A 20746-nucleotide genomic window follows, 5' to 3' on the forward strand; every position below is an offset into this window, starting at 1 on the left:
GTACCTGGCAGTAGGTGGCAGCACAATGCACCTAATGTGAAAAACTTATGTTTTTAGAGATGCCTGGATACTTTTGAGCACATTACATGTAGTGCAAGTAGTAGAAATCTGTTAAGAAACATACGTAGTTTAAAGCAAACGTTTCGGAGACACTGCTCATTCAACTCTTCACAACACCTGAAGTACTTCCAATCACTGGTGCTTTATTTGAAGACACTCTTACCGTCCTCTCCTTCATGTACAGTACTGACTGAAGGTTTCGATACTCTGCATAAATACCCATTTCCTTGAAGAAGCCTGCTACAAAACTACAGCTTATCAATGATATATTATTTGTAGAACTCTTTTTTATGCAGTACGTCCTTCGACCTCAGCTGCCTGATCACTCCGAAAAATTTGTGTCTTTTGCACAGCGGTTAGCAAGATACAGAAGATACATCACAGAGCGGCACGTTTCGTCACGGGCTCACTTGGTCCGCGCGAGAGCATTATATAATTGCTCAACGAACTGCAGAGGCAGTCGCTACACGAGAAGATGTGTGTCATGGAGAAGGTTGCCGTTCAGATTCCGAGAGCCTACGTTCAAAGAAAAGACTGTCAACATATTATTTCCCTCACACCACAAACATAAGGAAGTGCACCATTCAAGAATGGAAGGAAATGAGAAGAGAGATTCCTACCAGAAGTACTCTCGAGGAAGTTTCAGAAGGTGTAGTTTTCGACGCTTGAATACGTATTTTAATCTTTATCACCGTACTACAGCACAGGAAAAGGATATTCATTTGTATGAAGACTTTAGGAAGTAACTTGCTGCGTCAACAATGTAAAGCCAGCTCTATTCGAGATCTCTTGTGAACTTTCTCCGACTGTTGCGTTAACCCTAGCAATAGCAACACATTTCCCACAACACGCATTACAAATAGAAGGGTGGGCAAGGGTATTTTATTACTTTATTGACACCATAAAAAAATTTAAAACTTCTTAGACGCTTTTGTCTTATATTAACAACACACTTTTACAGAGGTGTAAGAAGCCGAAAGTTTGTTTTAGCACACCCTTAGCAATATCAACGCACTTTCAATTACGTGGAGTCATTTATGAGCCTCACAAAATACTTTTCAACGAAATACCGGTGCTTAAGTAAAGTCTGGAATCTGAAAATGTCGAATATGACACTCAGTGGAGAAAATGACGTCTGATATCAATACTTAAATTTTTGGGATAAGTTTTACCGAAAAAAAATTAGAACATATAGAATCTGGTAAAAGAATATTACAAACAATATTTTTCCAAAATTTCAAAATGTAAACTACAATATTTTCAAAGAGTGGGCGTAAAGTACCGCTCCCTGGTATTAAGATGGTTAATATTAGAATTACGCTCTGTATCCGTAGGAAAGTTGCTTTACAAGCCTCCGTAGCCAAATCGTCGGCGTCGTTGCCTTCGGTGCTGAGGACCCGGATTCGGTTCCCAGCACTTCAAATTTTTCTCAGCTTGAAGGCCTGTTACGGAGTGCACTCAGCCCTTACTGGGCCAACTGAGGCGTTGATTTAATAAAGAATCAGCGGCAATATCGGCTGGAGGGATTAGCGACACGTTCATCACGTGTCCCACGATCACAGATCGCACACAGCAGTCGGGTCAGTCGGAACAGGTCTGAGTGGTGTTTACCTCTTCTTTACGGTTAAGTTACTTGTCTTTTACGCAGTTTGACGGCACATGATGTTGAATTGTGTGACGAAAATGTATTTATAAAGCGCAAGTCTAGTTTTATCGCGGTGCATCTATAGCTAATCAACCGAAGAGTCCTCAAAATTCAACTGCTACATAGTACTAGATTTGGGCTCCACTCACCTACGGCTCGGTAGTTTTGGTAGACAACATAAATGAAGTAGTAAATGGTAGGATTACGGGTAGTATTGGTAGGAAAAGAAACATAAATGAGTGTGGAAGAACGAAACTGGGAGGCGACTACTGGTTTGTTGTTTGTTTTGCATATAATTAGAACCGCATGTCCTTCAGTGATAGTCCATTTTGTATTTTATATCCTGAGGTTCTTGGCTCACATGGCTCTGAGCACTATGCGACTTCACATCTGAGGTCATGAGTTCCCTAGAACTTTGAAGTACTTAAACCTACCTAAACTAAGGACCTCATACACATCGATGCCAGAGGCAGGATTCGAACCTGCGACAGTAGCGGTCGCGCGGTTCCAGACTGAAGCGTTTATAACCACTCCGCCACACCGGCCGGCTCCTGACGTTCATCATCACGACAAAATGCAAGGGTTTCCTGCCACAACGATATATGCGGAAGCAGTTTATGAATAACAGGAACAAGTTTTATGTTCGACGAAGTATTGAAGCCACGTTTGATATCTGTTTTGCGATTTTTGTTGGCAGAATTGCGTTTCATGGCGCTATTTAATGTATATTTATTATTTTCTTTATTTTTATTACAACATCCCGTGTTTCACATGGCAAATCAATTTTCAAATAAAACCTGGACTATAAATTGACAGTTTCAACTAACAGCAAAAGGCTAATTTTGCTATAAATACGGTTTTATTTATGTTGCAGGAAGGAAGATAACAAACAAAAATGTTACGTAGATCACGCAGCCCATTATAATGGGTGTTTGAAAAAGAACTCCCTAGTTTTAAGTATAAATTTAATGGGGAAATTAATGAAAAATTACATCAATTCAGTACGTATCACGAAAGAGAATTCCTTGAAATTTTGTTTAATGTTAGTTGACTTGCCTTGCACACGTCGAGATGATATTCCACTTCGTCAACATTTAAGGTGTAACTGTCCCAACTGCCGCGACGATTGTTCCCCGTAAACGACTGACTGATTTTTTCACTGTAAACAACATTATTTATGTAGCCCCAAAAGAAAAAGTATAGTGAGGTTAAGTCTGGGCTTCGTGTCTGCCGAGTTGATCTGCACGCACTCCTGGACTGAGCTGAGGGAACAGAGGAAAAAAAACAGCACCGGTGCCGGCTCAAGCAGACCTGCCAACTGCAGGGGAGCCAAACTTGGAGAGTTGATGAATCAAACATCACAGACTAGAATAGTGTATGTCACGTTGTACAGATTCTGGGACACATTAAATCTAGGAAGTTCTTTTTCAAACACACTGTATAGCCTCGCTCAGTTTCTAGACGGTTCACCGCTTCCGGTTTGTATGGGAATCTAGTGAAACACTGATCACATGTGATCCGTTATGAGGCAAGGCCCGATAGATATGCAACGCACGTAACATACAGGTAATTCAGGTACGACTACAAACGCCCACAGCTACTATCAGGGAAACTATCGTGCTCTACGCTTACTTATGATGGTGTACGCTAGCCTGCGGAAGTTTTACAACTCTACACAATACTGATCTTCCTGTGACCTATGCACTTGGAATGAGAAGGAAACCGTTACAATGTGAAAGACTAATATTAGCACTGTATGAGGACTACAGCTTACTTTTATTAAGTTGGCAGCTCTCAGATCCATCAACTTATACATGTTTCATATAAACGAATTCCATTCCCAGATCGTTAGTGGAAATTGCACCTGTTTCTAGTTGTACGGGAACACGCGGCCACGAAGGAGTGCCTCAGTCCACGAAAGGCTCCTAGGGCAGTTTAAGAGCAGAGAATCTGCCGGCGCGGCATTGTGCGAGGATAAATTATTTAGTGGGACTGGAGCACTTTCGCTGCGAGTGCCATTAGCTGCCGGCGGCAACGTCTCTGTGTGCACGTTTCTGGCTGTGCGGCCAGGAAATTGGGTGGCCCGCCAGCGGCACGGCACTGCGGCCTATGCCAACTCGCCTACCCTGTCCCCAGCAGCGCAGCTAGAGGGGCGACAACCATCAACTTCCATCGGTATTTCGAGCTCCACTTCCAGACGAAGCAGTTTCACGGCTTTCCTTATAACGGTACCTACAGTACAATGGAGATGGCACAAAAATACACTCTCCGTTACAGATCGAGCGGCAGCTTGCGGAATGCAGATTTGCCAGCAGCTCCGAAAAAACGATGCACGACATAAGCGAGTTCTGAAAAATGAGCAAAAACAATGCAAGATAGCTGGTAACCTGACGCAATCCATGTATACACATTTTCTTTGCGTTAGCTTTGAGTTATGTGTCTACGACGTCACAGAAGAATACTCTTATCTTTGCTTCTTATGTTTGCAAAATGGTAACGTCTCAAGAGCGTTACCTGATCAACAATATCCGAACACCCCTATACAATGCGGAACTTACCACTAGATGTCACGAGAGTCGTACCCGGAAGTATGAAAAAAAAAGTCGGGGAGTGTTATCAGTACAGAAACTGTAACAGCAGAGTGGGTAGGTCAGAAGGACTTAGAGACGCAATGCCCGCCAAACTTCGACAGAGGCCGTCGAGCACAAAGGAAGATGGTTGCAATCACATGGAAGCCAGCGGAAAAAGTCACTCGTGAATTCCGAAGAGCCACTAGCAGTCCAGCCGGCAAAATGACTGTCCGTAAGAGGTTAACAAAAATGGGGTATAATAGTCGAGCTCCTCGTAACTCTCCCACATTCCTGTTGTCAACGCTAAACGACGCTTGCGGTGGCGTAAGGAGCGACGCCAGTGGACAGTGGATGACTGGAGACGAATGATTTGGAGGGATGAGTCACGTTGTACTATGCGGCAGCCCAACTGAAGGGCTTGGGTCCCGCAAATGCTTGGAGAACGTTAGTTGCCATCATGTGCTGCGTCAACAATGAAGTGTGGACGAAGTGCTGTTACGGTACGGAGGAAGCCTGGTTAGGACGGTGATTAGGAATGGGCTACACGCTGAAGGATATAAACACATTTAACGGTATTGTGTAATGCATACAGCAGAGAAACAGTTGGGCGACGATGACTGTATCAGCATGGCAGTGCACACCCCGTCACATAGTAGAATCTGTGTGGCAACGGTCTGCGAACAATAACACTCCTGAAACGGACTGGCCCACGCAGAGTCCCGACCTGGACCCAATGGAACGTCACTGTGATGCTGAATTCGCTCCAGACGGCAACGTCCACCATCACTACCTTCTTCAGTGTCGGCTCTTGAAGACTGGGGTCATTCCTCCACAGACATTGAGACACCTCACTGAAAGTGTCCCAGTAGAGTTCAATCCGTCATATATGTAAAGGGATGGCAAGTCCCGTATTAATGTGCACTAATATGGTGTCTGGATGCTTCTGATCATATTGTGTGTCTTCCTGCTGGGTTATGGTATGCTCGTTCTCTTAAAAATTCATTCGACTATATGATTACGGACCATTATATTTGATGTTGTGTATTGTGTTACAGTTTGTGTGTATTTCAAGCACTCATTTGCCTTCACAGTCGAAACGGTGCACTAAATGAAGGTTGATCCATCCAATGGCAGCCATTGTGTCAGGATATTATCGTTCAGAACAATGTGTCAAATACAGAAAGTAGCCGGCCGCTGTGGCCGAGCGGTTCTAGGCGCTTCCGTCCGGAACTGCGCTGCTGCTACGGTCGCAGGTTCGAATCCTGCCTCGGGCATGGATGTGTGTGATGTCCTTAGGTTAGTTATGTTTAAGTAGTTCAAAGTCTAGGGGACTGATGACCTCACATGTTAAGTCCCATAGTGCTTAGAGCCATTTGAACAAAAAAAGGAGAAAGGACGTTCCACAATACATGAGGGAAACTTCTGCACTTCCCAAACGGAACGGAAATTTAATGGAAATTTTCTCTGGACTCCTAGAACTTCCGAACCGTCGATACAGGCAGCAGCTGAAAAGTAACTAGCTAAAGCTGAAATTTAAATATCAAGAGCGAGGGGCGTTCAGCAAGTAACATTTTTTTCTGAAAGCAGATTGGTTTTATTCGTGATTCCAATACACTATATTACTCCCCACTCTTCTGGCTACGAAAGTCTACTACTCAACCTAATCTCCGTTCAATACACCTCCTCACGGGGAGGTCATGCTTGCCCGCCTGCTACCCCTCTACCGGTCGACGACGAAGTCAATGTCTTGCTGCATCAATGAAGTCCAGGTCGTTCACGCAGTGCTTCCTCCACTGGGTCAAACAGATGGAAGTCGGAACGTGCAAGATCAGGCTGTACATTGGATGAGGAAAAACAGTCCAATGAATTGGACGAATGTGTCAGCACTACCGACAGATAGGTCCAGTTGGTCAGTGTGGTGTTTGAGTGTGATACGCCGATCGCATCGAATGAGAGTGTCCGGACGTTTCATCCAACACTGCAAGACAATCACATATGTGAGCGGCCGGCCGGCATGCGGGAGGTCTGACAGCTTTGCGGGACTTTGGTGCGATGATGACAGACGCCTCGCCCAACGACTCAACGTCCTTTTGTTCACTGACAAGTCTCCGTAGATACTATGCAAGCTCCTGCGATGCTCTGGTTTTCCGCTAAAAACACACAAAAAACAGGCATCGCTCTGCTTGGGACGCTATATATTGCTCCGCCACTTATCGTAACTTCCTGAATCTATAGGGTATGAAGCGGGATTATTCCACGATGTCCCACAACAAATTCTGCATTTTTTTCAACCGAAACTGCCCGAGTAAAAGAAGTGTTGCATTACTTATTGAACCTCCCGTGTACAAGAGTGGAAAAACTGAAGCTAACAGCAAATTTTAAGAGGTATTTTTGAAAAATGCTGATTTGCACAATCGCTGCATTTCACTCCTCTACTAAAACAATCAGTTTCGATCAAATAATTTAACGTCCTTTAACACTAAGGACGAAAATTGCAGGCTATGCCTCGTCTATTATTTGATTAATACTGATAAGACGTACAGCCACTGAAAAAAGTTTGAAAAGCTACAAATCATCGCTTCCTCAGAATAACATTAACTAACGTTTTGTTGCTGCGCTCCAGTGTCATGACTCTACTAATGCCACTGAGCAAAGTACACCGCCGCATCACAGAAACATTGACGCTTCAATGTCTCTTCATGTCAAGATATCCATCGGGGTATTACTACTTTACGAAAACCCACCTGATTATCCTAAAGACATGCACGAGCCCATCTGGTGGTTTACGTATCAGGCACCGGTACGGGGAGATACTGTGTTATTCTTGAATGAAGAGCTGCAGGAAAATTAATTTTTATTTGCTGAGATTATGAGGGGTTTTCGAATTAGTTTGAAGGGCCCTCGAAGTCGCTCCACTTTTCGGAAATAATGAGCCGACACCTAACCTCCCCTTTGTGTTTAGGTAAGGGACAGCAGAGGGACGGGAGGATCTCGCTGCTCATAAAAGCCGCCCTTATTATTAAAGTACATAAATATTTGCTGCAGCTAAGTCCACCCCCAGGACGAGGTGGAAAAATTACGGCCACGCCGCCGTTGTTAAGGGTGCCAAGTGCCATTCATCACGGGGCCAGACTCGAAAAAAATTTACATTCGCAGAACAAAAAGCGCGGCGCCGACTGGCGTTAGTATTCCGCTGCGCCGCTGGAGGCGCTTAGCGCGCTGCCCACGTCGCGGCGGGCAGGAAGTCGCAGCGCTAAACAACACGGAAAGGAAGTAGCTTACAGGGCTACGCGCCCACTCATTCGGAAAAGCCTGCACAAATTCTTACATCACAGAAGCTTGCAGTGCTATTCTCGGAGAGCAAGCGAGCACAGATGTGAACTGAAGGAACGTGCCATATCAGAATCGCCTGGGACAAACTGATGGGGATGATGGAGGAGCTCGGTGCAGAGAGGGTGTTAAAAAGTGACTGGGCAAGGGAGGGGGCTGGGGTACGTGAACTGAATGCCATGCAAATGTAATGCCAAACTTTTAGATTCTGCTGTTCCTTTCTGAATAATAACTGGCCAAACCCTGCAAGTGTCAACACACGTACAGCTCCGACGATTGCTAGTTGGTTGTAACGTGACTTAAACCAAGAACGGAAAGAGCTATGAACCATCTCATACATCGAGGTTATTACAGGCTTACGCGGACAACTGATGCGGAAGGAACGTGGCGATGACATGGCGAACCGAACGTTGCCGGCAACCAGCAAGTGACTTGGGAATCCTGGTAAAAAAAAAGAAAAAGTTTAATCATCATTTCATCGTATCACCTTCGATATGCATGTCTCCGATTCTTCTCCTCTTCAAGGAGCAAGCCTACAGCCTGTTACGTCTTCATTGATGACGTTGTTTCTCGGTCGCCCAACACTTTTTCCAAACGGTTTTTAACTGACTACTTGTTTTAATAACATTAATATGTCTTTCCCCTTTCTGTTAATATGTTTTCATTTTATACGGTATGTATTTTGTTCCCTTACAATACGGTTTTGTATTTGACCTCACAGGATACATCCCTTAAGTTTCATTACAAATTTCATTTAAGCCGACTGTATTCTCCTTTCGCCTTTCTAGGGAATGTCGAAGAATCGTCTGGTTTTCAAAATTTATCAACAAAGTGTTACCATCGTGCACTATTTCTGTGACCTTACAGACATGAGAATATTTAAGAGCTCTCACAGATTTCTTACTCAGCAATGTGAGCCTCAAAGCCCATGGCGTTTCCAGACCACTACGAATACGCTCATACGCTACCATGTATAACTGTATCAAATTGAATTCGCTGCACCGTCTGAAGGCTACGGTTTCATGACTTCCGTCTTCACCCCCTCCCCCTTTTCTCACAGCACACACGAACGCACGCACGCGTCGACAATATCCGGACACATTACCCGATGCACTGCCATCCGCTTATCTATGTGGGCCTCGCCGCCATTATTTCGAATATGTAGCGATAAGAACGGTCACGACCGAGCAGCTAGCTAATGAATCGCCTGCATACAGGCTATCAAGCAGGAAGAGATATGATCAAGGAATCCGCTGAATCAGAGCGGTATCGACGAAATGCCGCAGCTGTCATCACATTCCTCACCCCTAAGAACAGTGACTAACAGCCGCGTCCTAGTGACGACTGAAACTACAGACATTTTTAACGTGACTACATTCTAATATTACCGTCATCCTGCTAACATTCTGCTAATGACACATGTGCAATTGAAAGCCAATACTAACAGGTCGTCGGCTGACCTATTCATCAACGATGTAGCCTACTACTGGTAATCAGTTTTACTGATTACCGGTAGTTTTTAGCAAGTGTGTTTGTTGTGGTATTAGCGACCTATGTAACTAGGTTACATTGCAATCTAATTATACTGTATTCGCAAAGAAAGTTACAGCACACCCACCCTTTTCACTTAAAAATCTTGTAAGTACTTAGAAGGGTAAACAACATAATTCGAATGCAAGATACGTTAGTCGAAAAATATAAGTTTTTTTCCATTTGTAGCTTGACGACCCTCAATGTGAACTGCCTTACGTCCAAGTTATTCTGTCACCACTAATACTAGGAAGTCTCCTCTGGTAAATTTCTTATTCTCCCTTTCGTCTCTATTATGTCATTTTTGATTTCTAATTAACAGCACAGAAACTATGTGAATGAAATCTGCACCGGAGGGCAATACACTGGCCCTGAAATGCGTCATTTATTACAATTTCATACAGATAATTGTTACTCAACTGTTTTCGGGTATTTCATGTACATGCGATAACATTTGGTCTTGTGGTGATAACACTATTTGTTATGAATGAAAACACACACAACACTGGTACAATATTACACTAGTGTTGTGTGTAGTTTTTATTCATAATGATTCAAATATTCTACCCAGAACTGATGGAACAGTCAGTCAATGCAATACTATTTTTACATATCTTTACAATTAGGTTAGCGTAGATGAAAGAAAATATTTTCTAGGCACGTTTCTCTCTGTAAAGAATCTGAGAAAAGGGAATTTCCATTTTGGTATCCTTAACGCTTCCAAAATCAAAAACGTAGCGTTCTATGAAAGTTAATCCAAAATCTCACAATAAAAGGCAACACAGAAGAAAGTATGTCGTTCTCCAAATATTAGACATCTTTTGGACCAATAATGAAACTCAAGGCGCGAGATAATATCCAGGATTGAACATGCTAGAAAATAATCAACCTGCGAAAAATCTTCATGAGCTCACACTTCAGTTCGAACTGACAAACAGAATGATTCGCAGCTACGTATTCCACAGACCTCGGAGCTAACGTGAGTACTGAAACACAACTTGTGGTACCTGAAATGTTTTTGCACTGTAGACTCCTGCGTGTATCATGCATATTGATAATTTCTACGTGGAAGTGCTTCATCAGATGTAAGAACAAAAAAGAACTGATTACAGGGTGGCCCAAAAGTCCATTAACATATGAAAATGCATTAATTCACGGAATAAAGTAGGCAGAGTGGTAAAACAAATGTCTGAAATGACATGACGTTTTATTTAAAACAAAAACAAGTGGAAACAACAGCTGACAGATGGTGCTGGACAGCAACACGTCAGTGACACCGCATGAGAACAGCGGATAACGTGAGCTGTAGTGAGACACGGATTTAGGTCCCCACTCCTCACAGTCAGATTGTTTGCTTGTGGGGTACCCGAAGTCCCAAGTCTACATCGCTCGTCCGACCTCATTAGAGATGCTTAAAGACAACATCCGATGGCAATTTACAGCTGTACCTACTGATACGCTACAAAGCGCTACATTGACCCTCGCCTAAAGGCGTAGTTTAATGACGGTCTTCATGTTGAGAATGTATTATAAAGGACGTCTTTCTGAAAATCGTGATGTTAATTATTGCTTTTGTATCTTGTGAAGCGCCATCTTTTTATCATAATGTGAACTTTCCATCGGTTTAAATAAAAGTCCATGTCATTTCAAGCATGTGTCAGTTTTTACCTTTCTACCAAAATTATTCCGTTAAGTATTGAATTTTCGAGTGTCAACGGATCTATGAACTGAAAAAGGTGTAATACTCGGGATATATGTCGAGGGGGTCAGAGGGGTTCTTTAACTGTTGCCAATAGTGGTTTGAAACTGCGAGATTGAGAACCTACTTGAGGGAAGCTTTGTCTCGTGTTTGTACTTTAGGGTCCCGTGTGGTGCACAGAAGTAACGATTCAGCTTTAGTTCGGGGCCACCTCTACGCGATGCTTCTGATTCCGCTCATAAAGACAGATACAAACGTAAACATTTGTACCTGTATGCTATTTTTTGAATGCGTCAGCATTCTAAAAAGCTCAAAAGGAGAAGTAGATCCCGGACAGCTGATATCCATGCTCCAAAATGGATGTTTTAGAAAGCATTAATGGTTTTTTACAATAGGTGAACAATTCGGGAAGAAAAATTAACCTTCCTCCTACAAGGTGTATTATCACGGCACGCGTTACAAGGCCGTGTCGTATACGACACTAGGACAAAGAACTGTTTTTACTTATAACTTAAATTCATTTGGTTTACATATATAACTCACACTAGCGCTGTTTCTTGTGCAAACGAAAACAAACAAGACGTCTCTGATCTGACACAGCCTTTTGGTACGTAGTAAAATGTCATCTTAACTAAATCTCTATGATTTTCGGCCGGAAGTTCTCAAGAATAGTTTGCAAATTCATGCTTTATATTGTTGCGGTTCTTCCTGCGTTCTCTCACTTTCTCTGAAGAAGAAAATTGTGGAAATACACAGCTTCAAATGACACTAACGTGTTGAGGACTTGAGAACATAGGTACGAAAAAAACGCCGAATGCGTGTGTTTACTAAAGCCTGAAAATGTTTCCCCAGATCACAACATTTATAAATTGTCGAAATCGCAACAGTTGCAAGTTTGCCGAACTTATATAAGAGTTGCATGTTTTATTTTGTGGGAGTTGGGTCTTCAGTGTGAAGGTACCTTTAGTGGCCGATTTCTGGGAAGAGCTGACAGTTGAACGAGTCGCGGAGTCTGAACTGTAGGTGCGTTTAAGCCGCGCAACCGCTCGATTGTTAGCCGTCCGCGCAGTTGCGACTACGAAAGGCAAGCTGACGTTTTCGGCATGGCTATTATGAGGCTGGCGGCGAGAGGACAATGGAGCACCGGAAACTTTGTGGAAGCGGCGGCGCCTGCCTGCGGCCTTAGCTGCAGCGTTGTACCGGGGCTGCGCCGCGATGGCCGGATGCGGCCGGCCTTCCTGGGCGTCAGTCAGCTGCCTGACTCACGGCTACGTCACGGCTTGCGCAAACTAGGGACGCCTTCCGGGAACGACAGGTACCACCTAAAGACTGTGCCGCCTTCCCTGTAAGTATACTTAACGTCGCACGTCAATTGCACAGTATTAGGAAACCGTCATGTTACTGGAAAAGATAACACCGGCACTGACGGGCGGTTCACTCTGAAACGGGATTTTTGTAATTTTTTTAAATTTATGGTACGTGAAGTTCGGAATTCAAATATTATCTCCGAAATAGTTCGATACAAATCTCAAAACTTTCTCGAGAAAATCGAGAATGTTTTTTCCCACAGTTCTTAACATGCGAAAGCAAGGTCGATTTTCATCGACAGGCTGAGGTGGACTCCTCGTCTGCCTCCTGACGCAGATTTCAAACAGAGGTGCATTTCCGTAAAGTTATGGGGAAACAAATCAGTAGCGCTCGAGAATGATAATCGCTGGTTCGGGCTTTGTTTCGATCATATTTCCGTTCAATTCCGAGTACTTACGTCATTTAAACGTAATATTCTTCAAATATACGCTAATTAACACACTTAATTGCTATTTTTATGAAAATGTGCGTCTGATTTCTGATTACACAACACAGGAAAATCCTGTTTCCATTACAAATATAGAACAATTTCTTAATTACCGAACTTTTATAATATGCTTTAAATTTTAAAAAATCACAAATTAAGTTCTCTCACCCTTACGTATTTTACGCTTCACGGTAACGTTCACGGGACATGCATCTTTGTTTAAAAATTTCGCAGGGCTTGAAGCCTAACTCCTGCCACACACGTGGTAGGCGAACATTCCACTAAGCAGGCACACCTCTCGAGAAAAACTGATCTCGCCTTAGAATGTTAATCGGACGGTCGGAAAACTTCACCGTCGGTTTTTTTCGAGAATTTTCAGAGTTGCAAAGAACTGCTCTTGCTTCACGTACCATACAAATACAAAAATGCAGAAATTCGACTTATGTGGTCCTATTATGAGTAGCATTCGAAGGACGCTTTTGGGTTAAACATATTGTCTTGTCTGCAAAATGTGCGTAGACAATATTTCCTCAAATACTGACATCGTCGAAAAAACATACTGTGACATAACTACTTCACCTGGTATGCAAGGTATATGAGATAGGCTAAATACCATTCTTATGAATGTAATGAAGCCAACTCCGATGAAGGCAGGTTGTAACAGCTTTGGTTTGCGCAGAACCATAAATTTAATGCGCCAGGGTTGCGAAATACTTAAATTAGTAAAAATCGATAGCAATAGTATCGGTCGCATTTTCAGATTTTTTATTTGTTGGCAACCGTACTTCTACAATCTCGCTCCGACTACCGCCACCAGCATCCATAACGTCGGTGTAAGCCTGAAGATGGTCCGAGGAAAGCGCCGAAACAGGCTGCCAAAATGTAAAATATCCAAAAACACGTACCAGATTGTTTTGATTGATTTTTAACATGTCATACCGATCGCTGCGCTACAGTCAACAAGAATGCTTTCTAAAATTATGACACAAACTCCTTACGGGAGTTGTTGTAGTGACAATGCGACCTGTAGTGTGGCCCAAGGTGCTAGCTAGTTGTGAAGGCGCCTAATTTAGAGATCGTAAAGACAATGAAAGGCAGCGAAAACTGAAGGTTGGCACAACTCATTTATCTGAATCATAGTCCTGTAACTACTTTCGTTCCATGTTTGACGCACAAAAGCTCATAAATAAAAAAAATGCAGATTCAGAAAATCTCTATTACATAGTAAACATATATCCGACGAGTATTTGGTGCATCTCGGTACATATATCGTCCATTCCGTAACAATAAAAAAGCGATGTAAACCGGGCATACTTCTAGGTAACATCTGGCAACGTCAGACGGTAGGCTTAAAACCTCCGTTAACGTAACAGTGTGAGGTTCATAAATCAGCACTCAGGAACGAACCCCGAAAGGCATAGCAAAATACACGTACTTCCTTGCCAGGATTTCCGCCACTGAATCAGAAGAAACTATCGATGCCCAATGAAACTTAAGGGTGTAATGATGGTACACACACTTTGCCGCAAATTTCGCAACCCCTGCAGAAAATTAGTATGTAAATAAACACTAGCGCGCCTGTGTTCGTTGGTTACGCGACTACGATTAGGAGGCGCAGATGCAGTCTTATCCTAACGATGGCAACTTTCCTCCAGTTTCGCGCTCTAAAGGCAAAATACCAGAATATACCAAAATACAGCACAGGAAATTGGAAGGGGCTGCAAGAGAACACAATAATCCCCTCTGATAAAATGTTGCGAAAGGAACGCAATTATTGTCCTACGGCAGAGCATCACTATTGGAATAGCAAGGCAAAAAAAAGCCGCGTCGCAGTTAACATTACCACATTGTCGGATGGTTAAAATTCATAGGCAATGGTCAACTCCCCCAACCTTCGCTCCATAATAAGGTTCGAAAAAATGACAAACTCATATTAATCTTCATCATCATCATTGTAGTTTTCGGTGCCCCCCTTTCTGTAATTTCCGTCAATGTGTTATTGTATATGGAGCTGTAGTACGAAAATATTAAAAAAATAGCAACTACACCCAGATCAAGCTCAAAACTTTATGTGGATTCACGTCTTGTCAACGACGAAGAGTTTGTAGCCGCAGTAATGCAAACTGTTCCTGTAACAAGACCAAGTCATTTCCAACGACACAGCAGCTAGTATATGTTTCTAGGTTTCAGTAACTTCATTTCCCATTAGTAAAGTAAACAAGCACAAGCAAATTTCGACAACACAAGGAGGACCACAACACTACTACAGACATCCATTGTCTCCCACCAGGAGACAATCGCCACGAACTTACGGGAGGAGAAATGACGAGGACAAAAAATTCGCCTGAGCACAATTCTTCCACCACTTACCATTGCGAGCTGTGCTGCACTCGCCATGTACTGAAAGAATGCTAAACGTGACTCCCGTACCGTATAATCGTATACTCAGTGCTAGAAATTCGTTCCACTTATCTTCTAATCCTCAACCCTGCGTTGTTTGATGATCCCATGCTGCTGAAATCACATTGCTACACTGGCAGTAAAGAAAATCTGAGGACACAAACAGACCAATATTGCTAAAGCTACAGGTCAGGACCTGCAGGCCGGCTAAGTTTGTAGCGCATGCACTAAATTCAGCACTAGGAGACGTGTTACCTCCAGCCTACCTGCATATGTAGCATAGTGCTGTTTTCAAGCACTGTCACATTTCCAGCACGTCAAACCGTAATAAAACTGATGCGTTTTAGAGAGATCTTTAATGGCGTCAATTTGACTATGGTTTGTTGTACTACAGTGACGGGGGATGTGACGATGGTGCATAACAACGGCACCGCATGTAACACCGTTTCGACTATACGGGCAACCAAGAGATACAATTGTCCGAACGAAAAGCAGTTACTTTAATACGCATGCAATCTAATAGAATGTGGTTGCAGAGCAGCAGTTATGCCCATGCGAAACAAGGCGGTCCGCCGACGTACAGGTTGCCCACCTATTTGACTGGATCCCGATCTTCCATGCGATTGAACAGTCTTGTTCGTATGCAAGACGATGAGCTGAATTCGCTCTTATCTGGCGAGAAAAATAACACGCAGTGACAGCTGAAGAAGAGATTCGAACCGAAAGATCGCGCCCGCGTACGTTACCAATGAGTCTCGCCGCGAGCGGCGAGTCTACTTTTCATAATGATCAATTCACAGACGTGACAGCTGTTTCAAATCGTGGCGTGAGAAGCGAGAAAGGAGGCGCTACGTAAATCACACGAGAACAACCCCGCATCGGGCGAAAGCGGCCGCGGTGGGTCGCCGCTGCCGGCTGTGGAGCACACGGCGGGCAGCAGCGGCCGAGTCCTGTCCGGTGCCACTAGCTATCTCCGAACAGGTTGTGGTCTGACGCCTTGCACATCACCGTAATGCTCCCACAAAACTGCAGAAAGTCTCAATGGTTACTAATGAGAAAAAGAAACTCGACAACTAGTGTCTTTCACACAATAAATAAAAGGGAATCTCTCCGAGGTTTTAGCCCCTTACGCTACCCTTTCTGTCTCGTCTAAAATGATGTATGAGGAAAAACTGCAACAAAAGTATTTTACCTGTACCCTATTGGGGGTTGGTGGTGGCCAGTAGACAAAGGACCAGCTTTTGACATTTGTGACCTTATATAACAACTGCTGTAAGGCGGATTAACGTCAAACACACAATCAGCAACATGTCAACATTAGAGCTCTCTGGGAGGTACTGTGCGTGCTATAGTCTTACACGGTTCGAAAGTAACTACATATATTTGACAGAGCGGTTTTCGCGGAAAACGCGCCAATTTCATAACCAAAACATGGCGATTACGTCCCAAAAAAAGTATTTTTTCGCCGCTATCCCGGTGACCAGCCTAACCGCATTGTAACGTAACTATATTGTTACATGCTAGCAAATAAAAAATCTTTTTCCGTTATTAACGCAATGAAACACTTGCTTAGGCGTTCATTAGCAGTTTGTCTTAATAATATACAATACAGGTCGCGCTCGGTATATTATTACTTTACTTACAAGCCAACCTTTTCAATAAGGTGAGAGCGTTATTACTGCGGCAAGAGTAAAACTCATGGCGTTTTCCTAGTGCTATCTCCCTTACACCCGTATTACACTGTAAAAGACCTTTGTCAAACATCTATAAAATCTCTGATGGTGCACTTCGGTGCTTTTACAATATGTCATATAAAAGAGCGTGGTCCTAGCTTTTATATAACATTTGTCAAGTCAGTCTGAGCATTATAATACGGGCCTTTGACATGGTTGGTACGACAACCGTCGAAGTATAATGGGCGGGGCCATACGATGAACCTTGAAAAACGATACAGCCGATGAGATATGCTACTCAGAAGTACGATAAGGCTGTATTCGTGAAACACGCGTTCCTCAACGACTTCCAGGTACCTGGGACACACCGTCATTGAAAGATTATTGCGAAACTCCTGAATCATCGGTGCAGAGGGTAAAAAAAAAACCTTACGTTTAAAGAATCTCAGAATTCTGTTTTCGACTGTTCGTTTCTGCAAAATAAATACCATTGGGTAAAAAATCTCCAAAATTTGGACACCCCTTTACGGAGTGTTTTAATGTTTCTGCTGAAATAGGCGGAGTATTTAATTACTGCCCAATGTTTTTAAACGCGAGTAAGACGCCAAGTTCTGCCAACGGATCACGAGTCAAATTCATTTTAATCTCGAAACTCTGAAAATAATAGGGCATATAAAGAGGCAGCGAAAGTAAGAACACGCAGTAAGGATTCCTGAGGGCTCGGGTCGGTTGGCGCCTTGGCTGTCCAGGTAAGGCAACCTGTCAGACGTAGGTGTGGCGAGACTAGCCTCGCACAAAAAAAGCGCAGCTGACCGAAGAAGAAGAAGAAGAAGAAAGAGTGGACCATCTGACAACACTTACCTTGTAAGGAATCTTCCCCGAAAACAAGCCAGCAACACACGCACAATAGCAGGAAAACCTGCGAGATTTGTCCACGTCGCATGGTTCTTGACCTTTCACAACGCACAATACAACCGAACAAAAACAATACGGAACCGTCGAAGTGGTAAAAAAAAAAAAAAAAAAAAAAAAAAATCACACAACACGCAACAGTAGTCTCCTAGAGCTCACGAAAGTTCGCTGTCTATGTTACAAAGTTCGTAAGAGCTGCCGCCAGCACACGTATCGTTGTGTAACAAGACCACCGAATGTCACGATCTACAAACGATGTCACGTCCGGACAGTGGTAGTACACGTCGGCTTGTTCTGTAATGCGTCATCACTTCCGGTGAGTAAGAGTCTCCAGCCGGTTGCACACGACGACTGTCCTCGCTTCGCTATGCGCGACGTGTTCCGCACGGCGCGGCACGGCGACTGCAGCAGCGCAGCCCACACACACACTTCCTCACCGGCGGCCGGCAGCAGACTGGCCGCTTCTCGCGTTGTGAGGACACCGTTCCGCCAGTCGGCGCCTTCGGCATTCTCCGCCCGCGCTCGGGTACGCTCGGCGGGCCCACCGTTCTCCGCGCCGCTGTTGGCAGCAGAGGAGCGCAACCTTGCCGACCTGAGCGCGAGTCGCCGGCCAGCATTTTCTGGCTGCAGCACTAATTGAGTTAGCGAATCAAGCCAGTAGCGAGTCTCAGGGCGACGGTAGGGACTGAACTGTGACGGCTTGTCACAACACAAGGGAAGAAATGACAAAGGCAACAAACCTGCAGTACTTTTCTTCTCTTTCACAACGGGAATGCGACGAAATTGTACATTGACAGAAAAAAGAAACAGCGGAAGCGTCTCGTTTTGCGTAAAAAGCCTGGAAGTGTACAGTCGAGCATAAATTCGCTGTTTCAGATTACTAGAATATTTTCTCGCACGATACAGTTGTCCCAAATTTTCAGCCACGGTTGGTGGGTGGGTTGATTTTATGATCTGTACAGCTTTGAACTGCAAGTAGATTCCCATCCTCCATAGCACGGCTTTTGTCAGTCTATTGATAGCTATAATCATATCTATATCCATTGGACACCGGTCCACGTCAGCATAAGGGGTAACGAACGCGCTGACCGGCTTGTCAAGGACGTATAAAGTATCGCACCCATTCAAATATACATCCGACGCTGTGATTGCTATTCGCGGCTTGCAATTAAGACTAAAGAAGAATACCCAACGTCACGTAATGAGAACAGAAACTTCAAACTAGCTTGGTACTGCGCTATCCAAAAACACATGCCTCTTATCTATTCGTTTCTTAAATTTGGGCTTAAGCCAAAGAGATTTTCACCAATAGCAGATAAATAGCGGTTCACATGGACACCAATAAAACGAAACACTTGTTGAAGTTAATATCCTCTTCGAAGTGTGGTTACTGTATAGATGATGACGTCCTGCATTTTCTTGTTTTGATTACTGTATAGATGAAGACGATGTCCTGCATTTTTAAAAAATAGGATTATGTAAAATACCTATATAAAAACCATAAGGCGGAAACACTACAAGAAGAGCTCAAAATTGTTGAATATATCGAACTATCAAACCTGTGAACGCATTTTTAAGTTAATTACACTTTTAAGAGGGTCCTTAATACGTGGTATTTTATGAAAAAGCTGAACTTTGAATGACTCGATATTCATTGCAATCATGAGAAAGAAAAGAGGATAAAGTTAACTTTCAAGGCCAGGTCATGAGAGATGATGAGCAGGCGAAAAGTCTTTATGTGAGACTATATGAATGTGTCTCGAAAATGTAGTTCTTAGTTTTCTAATGAATCTGTGTACATATTCTTCGTTTTGATCAACATTACCTAGGACTGTGCTAATTACTTTCTACAGCATTCATGCGTATGTCATCTGCTTTTCTTCCGCTGTCGTTTTCTTGTTACAGTCAACGTAGTGATGTTTCAGCACATTGCCTAAGTTTAGCGCATCTGTATGTTGTGGTGCCTTTTTACAATCACATTTTCCTCTATTTTTTGTTTTTTGTTTTTTGTTATCTCTCGACCTATTTTATACAATTTTATTTCGCACTGTCTTGATATCGATTACGGATTATGTATTGCGTCAATTTTGCAAACTCCTGTTTCGACTCATATACCGGTTCCATCTGGTTAATACCAGTACTACTAAATCTGTCTTTTCTGCCAGGTCACTGCAAATGAGTGACAGTCTCATTCAGTACCTGGTGTAGTTATGTTACTAATTCGGTAGACGTCTCTCACAATTTTTTTCGGAACGTATTTAAAGAGCAATAGCGATAACCTCTTGCTGTCACATTCTTGTTGTAATGGAAAATGTCTCAGAAATTTCTTTCAGTTTCAACATCAAGGAGAAAGTTTACTAGAAAGAAGTATCACATGCAACGCATAGACATCTTCGTACAGTCTGTAGTGTTAAATATGTCTGGGAGTGTATATCAACGTCTGCATCTATATTCTGCAGCCCAGTGTGAAGTGCATAGCAGAGACTACTGCCCATTGTATCATGTGTTACTGTATTTCAGGTTCTGTTCGCGCATCGAGCGCGGGATGACTGACTGCTGAAAAACTTCCCTGTGCACTGTCCAGTCCTTCGAGGTTCCTACGGGAGCGATAGGTACGAGACGGCACCTTGTTGCTAGACTCCTAATACTGGGTTCTGAAATTCTGAAAGCAGGCTTTCGCGACGTACTTGGCATCTGACTTCAAGCGTCTGACAGCTCAAGCCTTTCAGCATCTCCGTGACGGTCTTGCGCGTGTCGAACAAACCTGCTGTCATCATTTGTGCTGCCCTTCTTTGTATACGTCTAGTATCCCTTGTTATAGTCCTATCTGAGTTCCACATACTTGATCAATATTATAGGACAGCTCGTGGGAGTGTTTTGTATGCTGTCTCTTTTGCAGATTGCATTTTGCCAGTATCCTACCAATTAATCGAAGTCTAACACCTGCTTTGTCTGCGACTTAGCCTATTTAATCGTTCCATTTCATATACCGACAAATTGTTACACCCTGGTATTCAAGTTGACTGATTCCAACAGTGACTCACTGGAAAAATAGTCATTACACTGCTCTGCAAAACTTAAGGACGGGTTGCATAAAATAACTCGACACTACCTACTAGGTGGAAATGAATG

The 20746-nt window shown here is 43.3% G+C and overlaps 1 protein-coding gene across 1 annotated transcript in view; it reads right to left on the reverse strand.

Annotated features, from left to right (window-relative positions):
* The window catches only part of LOC124804024 (DE-cadherin), a 628442-nt gene extending 610748 nt beyond the window's left edge, over positions 1 to 17694 (reverse strand). Inside the window, exon 1 of the mRNA XM_047264719.1 lies at positions 17564 to 17694. Coding sequence (XP_047120675.1) covers positions 17564 to 17645 — 82 coding nt within the window. The 5' untranslated portion in view covers positions 17646 to 17694. The remainder of the gene's footprint in view (positions 1 to 17563) is intronic.
* Positions 17695 to 20746: the final 3052 nt, after the last annotated feature.

Source organism: Schistocerca piceifrons, chromosome 1 (assembly GCF_021461385.2).
Source record: "Schistocerca piceifrons isolate TAMUIC-IGC-003096 chromosome 1, iqSchPice1.1, whole genome shotgun sequence".
NCBI lineage: Eukaryota > Metazoa > Arthropoda > Insecta > Orthoptera > Acrididae > Schistocerca > Schistocerca piceifrons.